We start from the raw sequence: 19,800 nt of genomic DNA, 5'->3' as shown, positions 1-19,800 counted from the left end.
GTCACTACACCTCACTCATCACAGTCAACAAGTTTATTGAGATATATGAGTGCATAGATTTAACCATAAGTCAGGTTTACAAATATTATAATAAACTTGTGCAATACAGGTAGAAGATGCAGGCATAAAATCGATACTTGGTGCTGTAATATTTAAGTGTTAAGAGAGCCGTAAAGGTGATGCAGGATATACTGTATATATACACATTATAAAGGTATTGTGATGCAAGTACATATTTGAGAATGACGCGCAGATGCAATAATTCTTATGTAGTGACACTGCCAGACGTAATACAGTACAAACAGAGATTTAGGTACAGTTACAGTAGCACCCATGTCGCTACAGTCTTAGGTATTAAGTACAGACACTGCAACACCCTCGTGCTGTAAGGTAGTCCTCAGGAGACGCAGACGGGAGTGCTTCCTGACCTAGACTGCGGTCAGCTGTGCCTCAGTAGTGCACCATCGGGTGTGGGGTTTCACTTTGTTCACAGTGATGTATGAAGCCACTCGCCACCGCTGACCATAAATCTCCTTCGGCCAGGACATCCGCAGTCCACTGTGGGCTCGCTCCAACGGGGTTCACAAAGATTCGTCCGTTCATTTTTCCTCTGTCTACAATTGTAAGACCCGGTACATAAGCACGACAGAAATATGGTGTACAGAATAGCGTCGAAAGTAGAATAAAACTCTACGGCCGGTAGTTTCGTTGTTTAATATCCTTTTATAGAGAAGAAAAATACGGTTTAGCTCACAGTAGATGTTTTGAGAGTGTGGTGTGAGGCAGACGGCGGGAGACCCAGGAAACTGATGGTCCTCCTCCCCCCTCCCTCCACATTCCACGATGAATCTCTCGGGGAAGGTAAAATTTTTATAAAAGGTGTTTGGAGTTAATGGACGGCTTTGATTTTTATAAAGTACTGTATGTGAAAATTATAGTGAACATTTCTTGGAATAATGTAAAGATTACGACGATAATGATGTTAGAAACGAGTGATGATACTGTAAACTATTATGATGGATAGATGTTGATTTTTTACATCTCCCCTCAGTAGTAATAGATTACTTACAGTACCCCTGGTGAAGTACACATAATGATAAACAACGTTATATATAATGTACCCTCTTTAATGGTGTACAGTACCGGTATTAATCAACAGTTCAGACATTTCGTTAAATTCTAAGACGCAGTTACTGTACCGACAAGAAGCCGTATTAACGGGAGAAGTTTTAAAGTAGGTGTTTTTCGGCGTAGGAGAAATCGTGTAACTAGGCAATCTTCTTCGCGATAAATCAGGGACAAGACTCTCAAAGGTTCTTACGATAAATCTTCCTCGTGAATAAATAAGAACTCACTAAATCTAATATACTATAGGACTAGCCGTGTGTGTATCTGTTCTGGGCGAAACGGCACAATCGTTTTTCATCAAACTTGGTGGAAAAATCGAAAAAAAATCGTAGAGTGGAACAAACCTGGTCCCATGTCGATGGTTTCTTTAGGAAGGCATTAATTAACCATTTTTTTACGATGAAAAAGGATGCAAGTCTACGGACTTGGCGCACCCTAATTAACCATGCAAGTCTAAGGACTTGGCGCACCCTCATTCGCTGTACGATGTCACGAGCGTTCAAACTTTCACAAGGGCACGAAGGGCCCGCGATCACTTGTAACTTACTAAAACTTAAACACATAACATAATGGTTCAGTTACCGTCAATTAGAGGACAACATTGATTTAGCTCAATATTTGTGGAATCAAAACCAGAACGTAAACTCTCAAAGATTCCATACATTACTTCTCCTCGTAACCAGAGATGAGAAAACGCATCTAATAACGATGACTTCTCTGACGATTTCAGTATTACGTGGTTACTTATCTTTATGTCAATAGTTGAGTGATCTAGTTCAATAAATTCTTATATTATGAGAGGGAAGCAACACACATACAGTACAGTACATATCCAAGCATCCGAGCCTGTAGTTGTGGTCACAGCAACAGGGGAGCCTAAGTTAGTGTTACTATTACGTCGGTGTTTGGTGTTTGATGTTGTGTTGCTGTATGACTGATGTGACGATTAAATGGCAGTTTTCATAAGGACGAGTGTTTCTCATCTGTAATATCTTGAGAGTGTCCGTGATGCTGAGAGGAGCTATTGATCCGGGAATGAGGATGTTCGATGTTGAGGATTGGGACTTGGTTTATGGTGTAAGGTGTAAGAAGGAATACCGATTGTTTCTTAAAGGTTAGGTTAGGTTAGGTTAGGTTAGGTTAGGTTAGGTTAGGTTAGGTTAGGTTAGGTTTAGTTAAGTTTGGTTAGGTTAGGTTAGGTTAGGTTTAGTTAAGCTTGGTTATTTAAGATTTACCGAAGTTTGATTTGGTTTAAGAAAGTTGGGGTAATTTTGGGATCGTTCACTTGGAAACTTTTAGGTTCTGGTGTGTTGGAATTTCTCATATTTTTGTTCTTGCATCCGAAATAAAGTCCAGATTTTCGAAACAGAACAATCCGTAAACTATCGGACATCTTGAGGTAGACGATAAGTTCAACTATTGGTCGTTCTGTTTGTATAACTCCATTTTTTGCTGGGAAGTAAACAAACGCTTCCGGAGTTACTAGGAAGATTGTGTGCTAAACTTTTCACACACAGACAGGACCGTTCCCGACCGAACTGTAGAGGCCAACCCATAATACCTCCAGGTGTTTCCTAGTAGTCTGCATATGATCCACCCACCCCTACCTCCAAAACTATTACCGATGATCTTAATCAACTCAGACTAGCATGATGTACTAGCTGTGCCCCCCCCACCTGCCCCCACACCACTAGCTACACCCTCCTCCTCTGAAATATGCCAGCGTCTTGAGACCAAGGATTGTACCCTGCTCCTCCGGGCTGTTAACATACAAGGACCACCACGCATCGACGACTTTGACTCACCTGTGGCTGTGGAGTTTGTGCCGAGTTACGCTACGTCTGTCTCTGCCCTGCCTTACGTCTCTGAGAGTACCTTGAGCACCAGCCTTACATTAGTACACTCATCTATGATAAAAGGGGTAGGACGGAAGGAGAGAGAGTGAGTAAGGAAAAGAGGGAGGGAGGGGGGGGGGGATGATGTCAACAAAGACTCCATCGAAATTCTCAACAGGTGTGAGTCAGGTGTGCCAGTGTTGGGTACGTCGCGACATAGAAAGACGACGATCACTACCACCGCCTCCTGCTCCTTCCCTCCCTCCCAACACCTCAGTAACTTCACAAACTCCTGGGAGGCTGCTGCTGCTTCGACGCCCGATTGATATTAATGGTGGTGAGGAGGGAAGTGAGCTAAATTAGTTAACAACCCCTGGGACAACAATTCCTGGAAACTTTCTGGTCGAGCTACGAAATTAGTTGGTTATCGAGTTGAAGCAATTACGCCGGCCAGGATCATTACGGTGTGTGAGTGGCCCAGTGATCTGTTTCCATTACGGCAGCATATGCCTTTATACTCGTTCGCCTGTGTTATTGTGTGCCCCAATAAAATTTCATTACGGTGTGAATCTCCTCTAATATTCATAACTTTTTTAATTTCCCTTATTACAGAGTTATTATCAATTTTCATAGTTATTCCTGTTACCTCTTAATGGTCCCTATTTTTCATGTTATCCATCACTGTTCCTTAATATTCCTGTTACCTATCAATGTTCCCTATTCCGTTCTTTATCAGTCTTCTTTATTCCTACATTATTCCCTTTTTACACTGAATATTTTTTAATCTGCGTGTTAAACAAATTATATTCATTAGTGTGAGTGACAAAAGAACTATAATTGGATGACTCACCTTCACAATGCTGAGGAACAGGTGGAGGCGTTGAAATCGTCATACTTGAAAGTGTGTTTGGTGACGCTGTCCTGGTCGTGCTGTCGTTGTCTTGAGCGGGGTCGTACAAGTCGATCTCCGAGTAGTGGTGGTCAGGCGGTCGTATTTTCTGTTTCGATCTTTGAGGCAAGGACTGCAGGGAGGAGGAGGAAGGGTGCGGCGCTGGGGATGACCGCGAGGTACTGTGAGGAGACTGCCCACTAACATCTACTTGAGATTCACGGTTTGTCTGGTATTGCACTGGAGTTCTTCTCGACTCGTGAGGAGGAGTGTCTAGAGATATGTTCCCTACTGAAGGAAGTTTTGTGGGATAAAATATGGTGGGTTCACTTGCCATGTGACCCATAAGCCTAGAGGCACTGCTGACTGAGGGAGGAGTGGTGAAAGCACTTACTCTATAGTCTGAGTCCGGGTGTTGAGGGAGTCTAGCCCCCTCATACAAGGGTCTCACTCTCTCACTGACACTAGAGAATGACTGATTTAGCCCGTCGTTCACACCGTCACCTCTCAACAAATACACGAGTTCTATGTCGCTGGAAGTTTTGGAATTCACTGAACTCATTAAAGATTTTCTGTCTCTCAAACCAAAAGGAGATTCGGTGATCCATCTTGACGGTGACGGTGAAGTCTTACTGATGACTGAGGAACGAGTCGCTGGTGAGTATCTCTTGTCTACTGACGAAGAGAACAAGTCAGAGTTGGAGGGCGACACTACCGGAGGTCTTCTCCCTGGTAGTGGAGGAGGAATGCCTTCTTCGGAGATGGCGTGAAAGGCTCCGGGAGGGGTTATAAGATGGCTTCTAGATGTAGAGTCTGCCTCAGACACAGGCCGGAATGCCAGGGGAGAAATTACTTCACGAGCAATGGAGTTGACAGACTCGGCAGGTGTTAATTCCCGGGATCTCTGAGCTTCGTCGTCTGGGGTAAGGCGAATATCTCTCAAGGAAGAGAGATCAGGGTTTGTCGGGGAGTTTGACGTGAGATAAGTGAAGAGATTAGAGATGGTGTTCTCCAGGTCCTTCACCACAGTCTGGCGGTCCACCACACCTGAGGAAGAAGAAAAATCTTATTAAGACAACAGCGAGATATAACACAAACATCGACTGAATCATTTGGATGCCTTGTCTTAGATGCATCTATTTAACAGTAATATCTTGGCCTGGTCACTGAGATCTGTAAATAAACAAGGTTTCCATTACATTGAGGAGACAAAATAATGATCACTGAACTTGTGTGAGATCTTATTGTGATATATCCAGGCACCACAACGGGTTAACATGCATTCGCTATTTGAGTTATTATGTTCACAATTGTACGTGTGGGCGGACGGTCTCCTGTACGTGTGGGTGGACGGTCTCCTGTACGTGTGGGCGGACGGTCTCCTGTACGTGTGGGCGGACGGTCTCCTGTACGTGTGGGCGGACGGTCTCCTGTACGTGTGGACGGACGGTCTCCTGTACGTGTGGACGGACGGTCTCCTGTACGTGTGGACGGACGGTCTCCTGTACGTGTGGACGGACGGTCTCCTGTACGTGTGGACGGACGGTCTCCTGTACGTGTGGACGGAAAATATCAATATCACACAACACCCGATGAACTTATCTATGAGCTCTACATATGATAAGACGAGTGAGAAGAAGACTAACAATGTCAGTGAAAGGTAAGAGGAGAAGACAAACAATAAGATGGAGAGACGAGATGAAGGAGGAGATAAGAGAGATGGAATAACAGAGACAGGAGAAGCAACACCCGAGTGGCCGACCCCCCCATAACAAAAGTGGAATTAAATAAAGCAGACGAGAGGGTGAAAACTTCTCTCTCAAGTTGAAAAATAAGATCGAGAGTCTCAATACATGAAGATGTTGAGCCATGAAAAAGTTTATCTCATTAAAAGAGAATGAGATACTGAGAGACAGGCGACTCGTCTTCAGTCTCTATCTCAAGCCAATTAACCTTTGCTGCCTTACAAGATGATGTCGACTAATGATTTCTACAATTACTTTTACCAAGTCTTGTTGTCTTAAACCTTTTCTGTCACTAATGAATTACTCACAAGCCTTAGACGATATTGAAGCACACACAGAACACCAACACGTTCTAAAGAAGCACAAACAAAACACGTTATTGAAGCACACATAACATACCACACAACATATTTTACTCATGTACACAGGCAACTAAACCTCACAGTAAATTTAAGCAGTAATACTATTGACACATGAGTACCAGGTGTGCCCTTAATTAACCTCGACACTAATGAATCTCACCTGGAATCATGTTTACAAACCCAATTTTCTTCCCGTGAAATGGTAACATACGGAGCTATGCGTGTACAGGTATACAGGTACAGGTATACAGGTACAGGTATACAGGTACAGGTAGACAGGTACAAATAAACAGGTAGAGATAGACAGGTACAGGTAAATCTCATAAAGGCTTCAGTCACAGTTGGTGATGTTGGTAACTATTGAGTCCCAGTAAAACTCTCCTTTCAGAAAGTAATTGATTACCTACTGGTTTAGGTACACTGACGACATAAATATCCAGTGAAGACAGAAACTGGGGAAACAAAACTGGGAGAAATAGAAACTGGGGAAAATAGAAACTGGGGGAAAATAGAAACTGGGGGAGATAGAACTGGGAGAGATAGAACTGGGGGAGATAGAACTGGGGGAGATAGAACTGGGGAGTAGAACTGGGGAGATAGAACTGGGGGAAATAGAACTGGGGAGATAGAACTGGAGAGATAGAACTGGGGGAGATAGAACTGGGGGAAATAGACACAAGGAGAAAGGAACAAAACTATAAAGCGATCCAGACTCGTAAGCTGATAAGTTTGGGACTAATTCACTTCTTACGAGAAACTCACTAGGAGCTGCACAATATATGGGAGAAGTTCAGAGACAGTGGTGGAGACAGCAAGAGATATATTAAGTATTAAGAGAAGGAGGGAGGAGGGGGGAGGCAGATAAAGAGCACGATAAAGTGGACGGAAAATGAAGCGAGATGAGAGAGAATAAGAGACTAGAGAGAGAGAGAGAGAGAGAGAGAGAGACTAAACCATTATCAACTCAATGTCCTTGGATATCTAACCTGCATTAAAAAATAAACTTCAATCAAAATAATGCAGTTTCTATCCCACCTGTGTTCCTGTTGATAACAATATAGAAGAAGAAGAAGAAGAAGATAAATAGTAGGAAGAAGAATAGAAAGAAGTTAAAAGAAATAAAGAAATAGAAGAAGAAGAAGAAATAAAGAATAAATAGGAAGAAGAAGAATAAATAAAGAAGAAGAAGAAAAAGAAGAAAGAAGAAGAAATAAAAGAATAAATAAAGAAGAAGAAGAAGAAATTGAAGAAATAGTTGAATAAATAGAATAGAAAGTTAAAGAAGAAGAAGAAGAAGAAGAAGAAGAAGTAAAGAAGAAGAATAAAGAATAAGAAGAAGTAAAGAATAGTTGAAGAAGAAGAAGAAGAAGAAGAAGAATAGTTGAAGAAATAGTTGAAGAAGAAGAAGAAGAAGAAGAAGAAGAAGAAGAAGAAGAAGAAGATGAAGAAGAAGAAGAAGAAGAAGAAGAAGAAGAAGAAGAAGAAGAAGAAGAAGAAGAAGAAGAAGAAGAAGAAGAAGAAGAAGAAGAAGAAGAAGAAGAATAAAGAAGAAGAAGAATAGGTAAAGAAGAAGAAGAATTGAAGAAGTAAAGGAAGAATAGTTGTTAATAGTTAAATAAATAGTTAATAAATAATAAAGAAATAATAATAGTTAAATAATAGTTAAATAGTTAAATAAAGAAGAAGAAGAAATAAATAGTAATAAATAAATAAATAGTTGAAGAAATAGTAAAGGAAGAATAAATAAATAAATAAATAAATAGTTAAAGAATAGTTAAATAAATAGTTAAATAGTGAATAATAAATAAATAATAAAATAAAGTTAAATAATAATAAATAGTTGATAGTGAAATAGTTGAATAATAAGAAGAAGTATGAAGAAGAAGAAGAAATAAATAGTTAAAGTAAAATAGTAAAGAAGAATAGAAATAGAATAAATGAAGAAGAAGAATAATAAATAATAGTTAGGAAGAAGAAGAAGAAGAAGTTGAAGAAGAAGAAGAAGAAGAAGAAGAAGAAGAAGAAGAAGGGAAGAAGAAGAAGAAGAAGAAGAAGAAGAAGAAGAAGAAGAAGAAGAAGAAGAAGAAGAAGAAGAAGAAGAAGAAGAAGAAGAAGAAGAAGAAGAAGAAGAAGAAGAAGAAGAAGAAGTTAGAAGAAGAAGAAGAAGAAGAAGAAGAAGAAGAAGAAGAAGAAGAAGAAGAAGAAGAAGAAGAAGAAGAAGAAGAAGAAGAAGAAGAAGAATAAATAGATGAAGAAATAAAGAAATAAGTGAAATAGTTAAATATGTTAAATAAATAAATAAATGTTGTTGTAATAATAAATAAATAAATAATAAATAAAGAAGAAGAAGAATAATTAGAAGAAGAATAAATAGATGAATAGTGAATAGTTGAAGTTGAAATAGTTAAGTAAGTTGAAGAAGGAAGAAATAGTTATTAAATAATAATAATAGTTAAATAAATAAATAAATAGATGAAGAAGAAGAAGAAATAGTTGAAGAATAATTGAAGAAGAAGAAGAAGAAGAAGGTATTGTTAGTAAGTAGTAATAAAATAAGAAGAAGAAGAAGTAGATAGATGAAATAGTTAAGAAGAAGAAGAAGGTGAAGAAGAATTTATATTTAGCCAATTTGACCAAGAGTACCCGATAAAGCCATTATTTTCTTATTTCCAGTAGAGTCCTTTACATCAATCTAACTGTTTTTTATTATTGTTTTCGTGGGTTTGATTTCCTTGTTGACTTTTACGAGAATATGAATCATTCCAAGAAATACCTCATGGTCTTTGCTTTTTTTCTTGTGTACTGGGGCGGATCCAGGAATATCGAAAGAGGGAGGGGTCCAAGAAGTTGGTGGGGCGAGCACACCCAGCTGGGGGTTGGGGCGGTGCACTTAATATTAAGAGATATTCTGAGGTCAATAGTAATTACTTTTTACTATTCAAAAACGCCGACAATACTGCATTAAAGAAAAAGAATTGAAATCTTTCATAGTAAAGGGGAGAGGAGACTGGACCCTCCCCACACCTGCTGCTGGTGTATTAGTGGCGTTACTGCTACATCTTCACACACACACACACACACACACAACATTCTCTACGAGTCTACACCATCAAAACGTTTTCTCGACCGTCAGGAGGAACTTCATTATATCTTTGTGTGTTACCGGGAGCAGCTCTTATAGGTGTAGAGGAATTATTTGAAAGCCGTATATTGAACTAGAGAACTTGGTGATCTGTGTGCTTAACTAACCTTGTAAATAAACTACGTGAAACACAATGACAGGCCAGCCGCCCCAATCTCTGCCAAACCAAAAATGCTATAATTATCCTCACGGCGCCGTGTGAGGCCTCACTGACAAGTAGGCATCCTAGGTTGACGAATAACAACACGACAAGCACAAAATCCCCTGGTCTCAAGAATGCTTGCTGTTGCCGCCCAGGATAAATGTTTTTACTATTTGAAATGAACACAAATCGTATGTAGATAATTTATTGAATAATTTATGGCCATTGTTTTATGAAATTTGAATCAAAATAAATTTACAAGAGAGAAAAAAAAAAAAAAAAAAAAAAATAATAATAATAATAATAATGATGATAATAATAACTCTGTTCACTCCTCAAATATCTTAAAACAATCATCACACAGAAAAAGCAGATCTTTTACTTATATTTCTTTATTTACGTTTATAATAACGGAGAATATTTTTTTTTAGTAGTTAAAATTGAAACAGCTTTAACCAGAAATGTATATATATATAAATTACACAATAACATGTAGTAACCGGTAATAATAACAGACATGTATAAACCACCTATTGAAACTTAGTACAGCATTAACCTAACCTAACCTAACCTTATCTACCTCTTATACATCTTTTTTTTCATTATTATTATTATTCTACATTCCGTTCTTTCCTGCTGGTTATTCATTCTTTCTTACCAGTTACTTTTTCAATCTTTATTGGAAGTTTCCCTTTTACTTGTGACTTCCTTCCTTCATACACCCTAACTTATGTTCTTATCTCTATTTTCTTCTTCTTTCATCCAAACATCATTATTCCTATATTGTCAATTTTTCCTAAGTTTCTCTTATTCTCTATTCCCTCTTTCTATGTTATTTCACACTTTGTCGTCATTTTTTCCTTTACCATTACTATATTTCTTATCATTCTGTATAAACTTATTCACTTCACGATGCCATTCATTCTATTTTTATTGTCCTCTTCATACTAATTCATATTCCAACTTCATTCATTACTTTCTTCAACAGTCTTTAAATTTATTCATCCTTATGTCATTTCTATTACTTCTAAAACAGACTCATCATAATTATCCACTTTTATTTTATTTTACCACTTTCTTATATTTTCTTCAGAATTATTCACTATTTTACGTCCACCATTCTTCTCACACTCTCCCACGACTTTGTCTTTCCCCACTAAATTATTCTTCCACTCAGGTCCTCCCCCCATCTCCCCACTCACCCCCTCCCAACCCCATCCGCCCTCACCTCCCCAACCCCCACCTCATCCTGCCCTCCCAACCACCCCCTGTCCAATGGTGAGGGACTGGTGATTATTTTCTCAATTTCTGGTGGCTTTCTGGTGTCTTTCCTCAGGTGAAAATACCTCATCTCTCACCACAACTTTTTCTCGTTTTAACACACATAAGAGACTATATATACACGGTACATGTGTCATACTATATACTGTAGGGATGATCGCCGAGTCATGATAACGTCTGTGTATTTCTCTTGTTTTGTAAACTTCTGACTGGCCATAGACGACGCTGTGGGCTTATTAAAACACATATAAATGATTACCTTGATACAAAACCTAACCTAACCAAAACTAACCTAACTTAACCTTCCCTAACCTAACCTCACCAAAACTAACCTGACCTATTTTGAGATATAATTGGACTATCTTATGATGGTTAACGACGTCTTGAAAGAAAAAGATAAAATTCTATCTTATACGAATTAACCTCCATTAAATTATACCAATAAAACAAAGAAGTTATCTCTATTAAAACACACACACACACACACACACACACACACACACACACACACACACACACACACACACACATTCAATGTTAATGGGGAAAGTAAATCGTAGACTCGTAAGTACATTAGGTTGTGTCTCCTGAGATGAGGACAATCCATTGCAGTCTCCTTCCTTCCTCCCTCTTCCCACACCTCTTCCTTCCTCTCCATCTCACATTTAATTCCTTTTTTTTCACATTCTCTCACTGTAACTTTGTCTCTTAATTCCATCCTTTATCCTTTGATTCTTCTATTCCTCTCTCCCTTTCTCCTACAATTAATTCTTTTATTGCTCTCTCCTAAACTTTGTATCTAATTCTGCTATCTTTCTCTCATCCAAACTTTTTCTTTTTAATTGTACTGCTGATTGCCCAAATTTGTCTGTTAATCTTAATACATCCTCTCTCTCATCGTCTCCAAAGGTTTTATTACAAGCAGCCCGAAATTGTCATTTTAATCAAGACTTTGCAATTAACCACAATGATGACACAGTAGACCCAGTAGATTAAAAGGTCAAGTATCATTGCTCCTATATCACAGATAATAGTCACGAGGAATTCACTCAACCTGCTAATGAACGACAGGTAGAGTCCACCATCTGGTAGATAGGTCAAGTGTAGAGGTTGGTAGACAGGTAGAGTCACCCCCCCTTAATTTTTCTACCTCCCCATTCTTTCCCCTCTCACCACTCTGGGTCTTCCCCACCACCCTCAGTCTTCCCCCACCACCCTCAGCCTCTACCACCCTCAGTCTCCCCTCACCACCTCAATCTTCCCCACCACCCTCAGTCTTCCCCTCACCACCCCTGCCCTCCTCCCCACACCCCAGTCTTCCCCCCACCACCCTCAGTCTTCCCCCCTACCACCCTCAGTCTTCCCCCACCAACCTCAGTCTCCTTCACCACCCCTAGCTCTCACCACCCTCAGTCTTCCCCCCACCACCCTCAGCCCTCTACCACCAGTCTTCCCCCACCTTCAGTCTTCCCCACCACCCTCAGTCTTCCCTCACCACCCTCAGTCTTCCCCACACCTCAGTCTTCCCCTCTACCCTCAGTCTTCCCCCCACCACCTCAGTCTTCCTCTACCACCAGTCTTCCCCCACCACCCTCAATCTTCCCCACTACCCCCTCAGTCTTCCCCCCACCACCCCCTGGGCCCCCACCACCCCCAGTCTTCCCCCACCACCCCCTCTCCCCTCACCACCCCTCAGTCTTCCCCACCACCCTCGGCCCTTCCCCACCACCTCTGTCTTCCTCTCTCACCACAGCTCCCTCTACCACTCTCAGTCTTCCCCCCACCACCCTCAGTCTTCCCCCACCACCCTCAGTCTTCCCCCACCACCTTCCAGTCTTCACCACCTCTCAGTCTTCCCACCACCTCAATCTTCCCCCACCACCCCGTCTTCCCCCTACCACCCTCAGTCTTCCCTCTACCACCTCAGTCTTCCCTCTACCACCTTCTCTCTCCCCTACCACCCTCAATCTTCCCCCACCACCCTCAGTCTTCCCCCACCACCCCTCAGTCTTCCCCCACCACCCTCAGTCTTCCCCTCACCACCCCAGCCCCCCCTACTCAACCTCAGTCTTCCCCCACCACCCTCAGTCTTCCCTCACCACCCCCTCAGTCTTCCCCCATCAATCTCCCTCCCCCACCACCTTCAGTCCCCCCACCACCCTCAATCTTCCCCCATCACCCCTAGTCTTCCACCACCCCTCAGTCTTCCCCACACCTCAGTCTTCCTTCACCACCTTCAGTCTCCTCCACCCCTCAGTCTCCTCTACCACCCTCAATCTTCCCCTCTACCACCCTCAGCAAGAGATGTGTTTCACCTATGATTGTCTCTGGCCATCTCTCACTCGCTGCCTTTCACCACTACTCAGGAGCTGCTTTTAAAACTTTTCTCGCTCCCTGGTTTCGTATTGACCGTGTCCAGTTTTTAAGTCTTGCTTGTGATAGTTTACAGCCTGGCCTCTTACCCGACGTTCAGACCACCACCAGACCCTCTCATGTGGCTTTTGTCTCCTCTAAATGTTTATCCTCACTATAGATAATTTATCCCGCTCCTACTTTGACATTTCTGGCATTTTTTGACCTTCTCACGCCTGAGTTTAAAATAATATTTCTAAATGCTGACCTGACACACAACAATATATTTCTTCAAAACATTTTTCGTTCTTTTATTTTTCAAGTGTAACTCATTTCACTGTCTTTACGCTGCTGCTTGTCAGTACCAGAGTTTATAATTCTCAACCACCACACCTGGGACACAATGTGGGAGACACAACACATTTGTAATCAACCAGTGTATTCACTCCCAGTCAATCTTACTTTTTGCACTGTCACTATGTTTAAATGCCCTGTAGTATAACCTTCTCCCCACCTAGTTATTATATATATCATATTTGTATCACTTATGTTACTTGTATATTATTTGTAAATCAAGAGACCCTTTCCCCAATTACGTAACTGTATATTTTCAGCCTTCCATGTTTTCAATAAACCTTTATTATTATTATTATTATTATTATTATTATTATTATTATCATTATTATTATTATTATTATATTATTATTATTATTATTATTATTACACACACGGTTATGTGGAAAATGTATAACTTTTCTCTATATCCCATAATTTGATAATTATTTTCATATAATAAAATTTAATTATTTATAACGTCGTTTTCTATAGCTAGGTAAATCATACATGAAGTAGGTAAGGTTAGGTTAGGTTAGGTTAGGCTAGGTTAGGTTTGGTAAGGTTAGCTTAGGTTAAGGTAGGTTAAGTTAGGTTAAGCAAGATTAGGTCAGGTTAGATTTTGTAAGATCCTATTCATTAATACTGTATGTACAGTCAGAAACTATAACTCTGACCCACTAGGTTGAGAGGGAGGTGAGGCTCGGGTGGTAAGTTTGTTGGCTGTCATCGTAATATCCCCAGGCTAGATGCAGGTTGAACAGGCGAGGCGATAGTTCAACAAAAGTATACAGGCGAGGAGATAGTTCAACAAAAGTATACAGGCGAGAGATAGCTCCAACAAAAAGTGCAGGAGTTCCATTGGGCACCAGAGCCAGGTGGCTTGTGTGTGTCTCCATAAGAATATTTGATGTTGGGTGATATTGATATTAAAAATGATACTGATCAAGTTAACGATGAAAAGAAAATTCCTTTGGGTCAGTTGTTCATTACCATTTCAGCATTAACATTAATGTTCATTAGATGTTCAAAGTTTACAAACTGAAACAAATAATAATTTATATTTCCAACAAGTAATATTGACAACTAATATGTCCAAAAACTGATGTTAGAGTAATATCACAATCAGTGTGATGATTTAATGAGATGGTGTTTGTGATGATGAAGTTTTCTGTGGAAGTAGAGTGATGATGGTGCTTCTCTGTGGCGAGTGTGATGATGTGCTTTCAGTGGCGAGTGTGATGATGGTGCTTCTGTGTACATGTGATGATGGTGCTTCTCTGTGTGGTGAGGTGATGATAAAGCCTGTGTGTATGAGGATGATGGTGCTTCTGTGTATGAGATGATGGTGCTTCTCTGTGTGGTGAGTGTGATGATGGTGCTTCTCTGTGTGGTGAGTGTGATGATGGTGCTTCTGTATGTGGTGAGTGTGATGATGGTGCTTCACTGTGTGGTGAGTGTGATGATGGTGCTTCTCTGTGTGGTGAGTGTGATGATGGTGCTTCTCTGTGTGGTGAGTGTGATGATGGTGCTTCTCTGTGTGGTGAGTGTGATGATGGTGCTTCTCTGTGTGGTGAGTGTGATGATGGTGCTTCACTGTGTGGTGAGTGTGATGATGGTGCTTCTGTATGTGGTGAGTGTGATGATGGTGCTTCACTGTGTGGTGAGTGTGATGATGGTGCTTCTCTGTGTGGTGAGTGTGATGATGGTGCTTCTCTTTGATATATCTCATGTCTTATGGAGCCTCTGTATCACATAGGCTTTTGTATAGACATTATTAACAACTAATAACAAGAATTTATTAACTTTATTAGACAATACTTTTAAAACAGTATAAAAAATTTTCATGTGTTTCTGTGTGAGTCACTTCATGAAACTCTCTAATTATTTCCTTGCTGGCCATAGAATAATGATGAACCTCTGCTGTGTATCACATCATTACCTTGTCCCCTTGGCAAGTTATATTCAAGTGTTGTCAAAAAAGTTAAACACGTCATGACAGGATGTTTCTACCACACACCAATTTCTCTCCTATTCTCTTCCCCCTGTTCTTGTTTCTCAGCCACCCGTGTGTGTGTGTGTGTGTGTGTGTGTGTGTGTGTGTCCGCCAAATAGGGATAATGGGATAATCTTTTTTCATTGTTATGACAATGTAAATTAATTTGCATATGAAAAAAGCTGTTTCTTAATAAGATGTCGTTTACAATCAAAATATATTCAAATTATATATACCTAAAGCAGGTTACGTTATATTTCGTTACATTACGTTACGGACGTTACGTTATGTTACGTTTTGTATGAAGCTATTCATTTATATGTATTATTACAAGTGAAAAATCATAAATATTATATTGGATTGTCGGCCATTAACTTGGTAAAACTTTTGTCTTGACCAACACATGATGCCTTAATGAGCCTTAAGACATTGGTGCTAATTATAGAACATTCCGTTCTTACTGTAAGGCTGTCTTTAATTCTCTGACGCTGTTGTACACAACCGACTTGGATGTTCCCACGGGTGTAGAGGTGAACCAATAGCCTCCATGCTGCTGGCAGTCCCAACAACATTGATGGTCATTAAAATTTTGATTACATAGGCCGAAAGAGATAATTACGAAATACTACTAGCATGTATTGGCAAGGGCAGCCCAGAACCTTCAGGAACTCCGCCGAGTGGGTCCCATAGGCCACCCTTCTTGGCCAATCTCCTAAGGTGCGGAGGCAGCTGAGGGTCTTCAGGACTCCGCCGAGAGGGCCAGAACAGCCGCCCTCACGCCCCCAAGGAGTGATGCTAGCGAAGGTCCCGCTGGACCCCCGAGTAAGGTTGAGACTTTTCCTCTATTTCTCTCTGAGACTGAGAGAGGCAACACTGGCTAGTGACACTAAGAGTGTCTACTGTCATATCTTGATATATTTATTACTTATTCTAACGTAGCGTCCACAACACACCGAGACTTTGGTGTTTGTTTCTGCTAGTGAAGGAGATATAGTGAGTCAACCTGAGACGTTAGCCAGCTGGTGCACGACCACAAGTAACCACAACTTATATGAAGTATCCAGGTATACAGTCCCAAGTAACTTTCTGCCAGTTTTTTCACATTCTGGTATAAACAATTTTAACATTATTTACCACTGCTTAGAAGTGTGATGTTTGATGCTTCATAGTTTAATATTTATAGACAGGCAGCCTAATGAGGTGCTGACCTTCACGGCCAGCAGGAGTTGTAATGACAGCCCAACGATGTGTTCAGTGTATCAGAGAACTGTGTATTTTAACTAAAGCATGAGACTTGGCCTGCTGCTGTACTATGACAACATTATGTCGTGTGGGATATCACCAGAGTACTCCTGCCTAAGCAGACATATTCTAAAACTGCTGCTATATCCTTTTAGCACCGGCCAGTGGACATGTTTGTTGTCCATTAGACATAACATATAACTGATTTACTTCACGTTTGTGGGAGCAGTAAAAGTAACATTATATTCAAAGTAAAGGGGAGGTGTGACCTGAACGACTGGTGACGAGTATTCAAGGGTATATGATGCTCTGTGTGTTGACACTGTGAGCAGCCGTCCAGTTAGGACCCCTGGTCTCACCTACCGCTCGATTTGAGTGGGCCAGTAATTATGGTTTCTGACTGTACATGTATTTTTATGATCTGTATTGTCGTTTATGAGTTTAGGTGAAACATGTTACTTTTAATCCAGGAAATCCCCTTATGCTACAGTACAACGTTATTGGAGCTGGTCGCTATGGGTGATGTGGTCAGCTGCTATGGTCCTGCCACACCTTGTGTCCCTTCACTTGGAATGTAGAGTTGACAGAGCGAGGAGGACAAGTTTGGCTCTCGTTACTGACTCGCTTCCAGCACCCGATACAATAACACGTCTACAGTACAGTACTTGTATTTGGTGGCGAAACCAGGAAGTAAGTTTCGTGTTCTTGTAGAACTTTACACACGCTAACTGCCGCTGTATGCTTTAGTCTCTGGAATACTCATAAATAAATCAGAACCAGGATTCCCATAGATCTGTAGGAAAATTTTTCTTGAATATTATTTTGTAACAACATATATTACTGACTAATTTAATATAAAGCATGAAAAAAGACTCTAAAAAATCATCACAATTGAACTGAGATTCTACCATAACTAGACACGTTCTCTTACTGCAACTTAGCTGACAAAAGTGGTAGGGAAATTTGTTGAGGAGTGTATCAGTGATCAAGATGCCTGCCTTCACGTGTGAGTTACCGCCTCAACACCATGACACAAACTAAGGCCAAAAGTTGTCATGTACATTCCGCTGTGCAAGAGGCAATTACTGTTGTGAGGTAGGTCTCAAATTGCGAGTTGCAATCTAACTTTGTCAGTCACTATCTAACGTTGTGAGAGAGAACTTTGCCTTGTCTACTACACTGAACAATAATAGAGGCAAACGAAAAGTTGGGGCTGACATCAAAGACGGGTAGCGTCAAGAGATGCTGCTAGACGGTGTGAGGCAACGCTCAGACATGAAAAACGCTCAGACATGAACAACGCTCAGACATGAACAACGCTCAGACATGAACAACGCTCAGGCATGAACAACGCTCAGACATGAACAACACTCAGACATGAACAACACTCAGACATGAACAACACTCAGATATGAACAACGCTCAGACATGAACAACACTCAGACTTGAACAACTCTCATACATGTTACCAGAAAACACTAAACTACCTTTCTCAGATACATTCTAACAATAAGAGATACAATATAACTGAAATAAAGTCATGAAATATAGCTATTATTCTCTCACATTTGGTCCCTTGAATTAAGATGCAACACAACCAGTGACGACATCCTACCATGACAATATTTTCCCTGTGTCGCAACACATAATGACGCAAACTTATCTTACACTGTGAGCAACTTTGATCAGGTTGTGTGATTTTACCTAAAAATAATTCAATCAAATAAATACAACTAATTCCAGCTGCGAAAACTATACACATCTTATATATATGAATAAACAAATAAATAAATGATTTTATTATTTAAGCAACAAATTTTTTTTAGGAATGTGTGGTTATCCACAATGTATTTCTTATTCAGTTAACATAATGTATCAATGTTTATCAGATACCATTATAGCAGACCTACAGCTCCCAATAAGGTTCAGCCATGTCGCTATTACTAAGATATATTTCACATCTGTTTCAGTTACGAATGAACCGTGACTTGTGAGATCAGTGTATACATAATATCATCACTACTACTTCATGTTTCTATGATAAAGGATGTATTAAGGAGCAACAATATAGGTGATCAAAATTAATCAGCTCAAAATTATAACAAAAGAGACGCTACCACACACTGCCCATCACCCGGATGGCGCCATCAATAAACTTCTTGTTACTTCTACTCACACCTTTTAAAATAAAAATATATCTAAGTCAATATTCACAAATTAATATTCGTAAATGTTTAAAAATATCTGTATTCCCAAATATAACTCGAATTACCTGTAGTGTTTATCATCTTTGTAATATTAAACTCAGAACATTATCCTCAAAAATATTCAGGAAAGGAAGATTATTGATAATAAATATACACAGAAAATGTTTACAGACTTTAAATAAGAAACTGATTATTAATCCCAAATATAGTGAGATAAACTAAATGTAAAACAAAAGGAAATATGTTTGTTTTATAAACATTATACGTCCTATGTACGACGTAAACATGTATCCGAATGCCTGTACTGTATATCATGGAGGAAAGAATGAACCTAAGACGTGGTCAGAGGCACAGGTTGGGAGGGAGGCTATTGAGTAGCCCCCCCCCCAGCCACAACCACCGCTGTTATAATAATCATTCTCTTTGTCGCCGATGACTCCTCCGGCGGAGGCGTTAACTCCTGGCCCTCGTTAATTCGTTCTGAATTTATTCAAGGACTCGGATTGATTTAATCACCAAATGTGAGTAACTGGTAAACAGCGAATTAAGCTCACGGGGTCCAGGGTGTTATTGGAATTCCAACTCGAGAATGTAGAGAGAGAGAGAGTATTTGTGTGGTAGGAGAGATGATCTATGATGGTGAGTGTGGAGGATCAATATACAAGTGTGAATTAATTTTTCTTCCCTGCAGATGGGGAAGGAGACTCGTTTGTGATTGTCTGGGGCAACAAAACATGCACAACCTCGTTTATAGGGATGATGAACTGTACTTTCTAGTGGCACGACTCAGCAAACTTATCAAACCTTCAACGAACTTAATATCACCAAACTTTAATTCTCTATATTTTTTTCAGTACATAAGTTGGCAATATAAGTTCACAACATCACATTATTGGTGGATCAGAAAATGTGAGTCGAGAAAGAATTCCGATATCATTTAAGTAGTACACAAGGTGACCCATCCCTTCTGGCCGACGGAAGATCTTTCCTGGTTATTGGAAATTTCTCTTCACAAAGCATTTCCAGACTTTCTTATACGTCAGGCAATTTATCCAGGGACCCGAGAACCTCACAAAGAATGCCTCTATCTTTGACAGTGATCAACCACTTAAGATACATCAGTGTTTCCCAACTTAAAAAAAGCAA

The 19,800-nt window shown here is 40.2% G+C and overlaps 1 protein-coding gene across 1 annotated transcript in view; it reads right to left on the bottom strand.

The window, feature by feature from the left end:
• Nucleotides 1–450: 450 nt before the first annotated feature.
• Nucleotides 451–19,800, bottom strand: part of LOC121863463 — a 93,379-nt gene continuing 74,029 nt past the window's right edge. The window contains exons 3-4 of the mRNA XM_042362139.1: nucleotides 3,814–4,899; nucleotides 451–614 (exon numbers count right to left, since the gene is read on the bottom strand). Coding sequence (XP_042218073.1) covers nucleotides 451–614; nucleotides 3,814–4,899 — 1,250 coding nt within the window. The remainder of the gene's footprint in view (nucleotides 615–3,813; nucleotides 4,900–19,800) is intronic.

This window comes from Homarus americanus, unplaced genomic scaffold, assembly GCF_018991925.1.
Source record: "Homarus americanus isolate GMGI-L3 unplaced genomic scaffold, GMGI_Hamer_2.0 scaffold24781, whole genome shotgun sequence".
Lineage (NCBI taxonomy): Eukaryota > Metazoa > Arthropoda > Malacostraca > Decapoda > Nephropidae > Homarus > Homarus americanus.
Note: the sequence above shows the minus strand (reverse complement) of the source record. Positions and strands in the feature narration are given on the sequence as shown.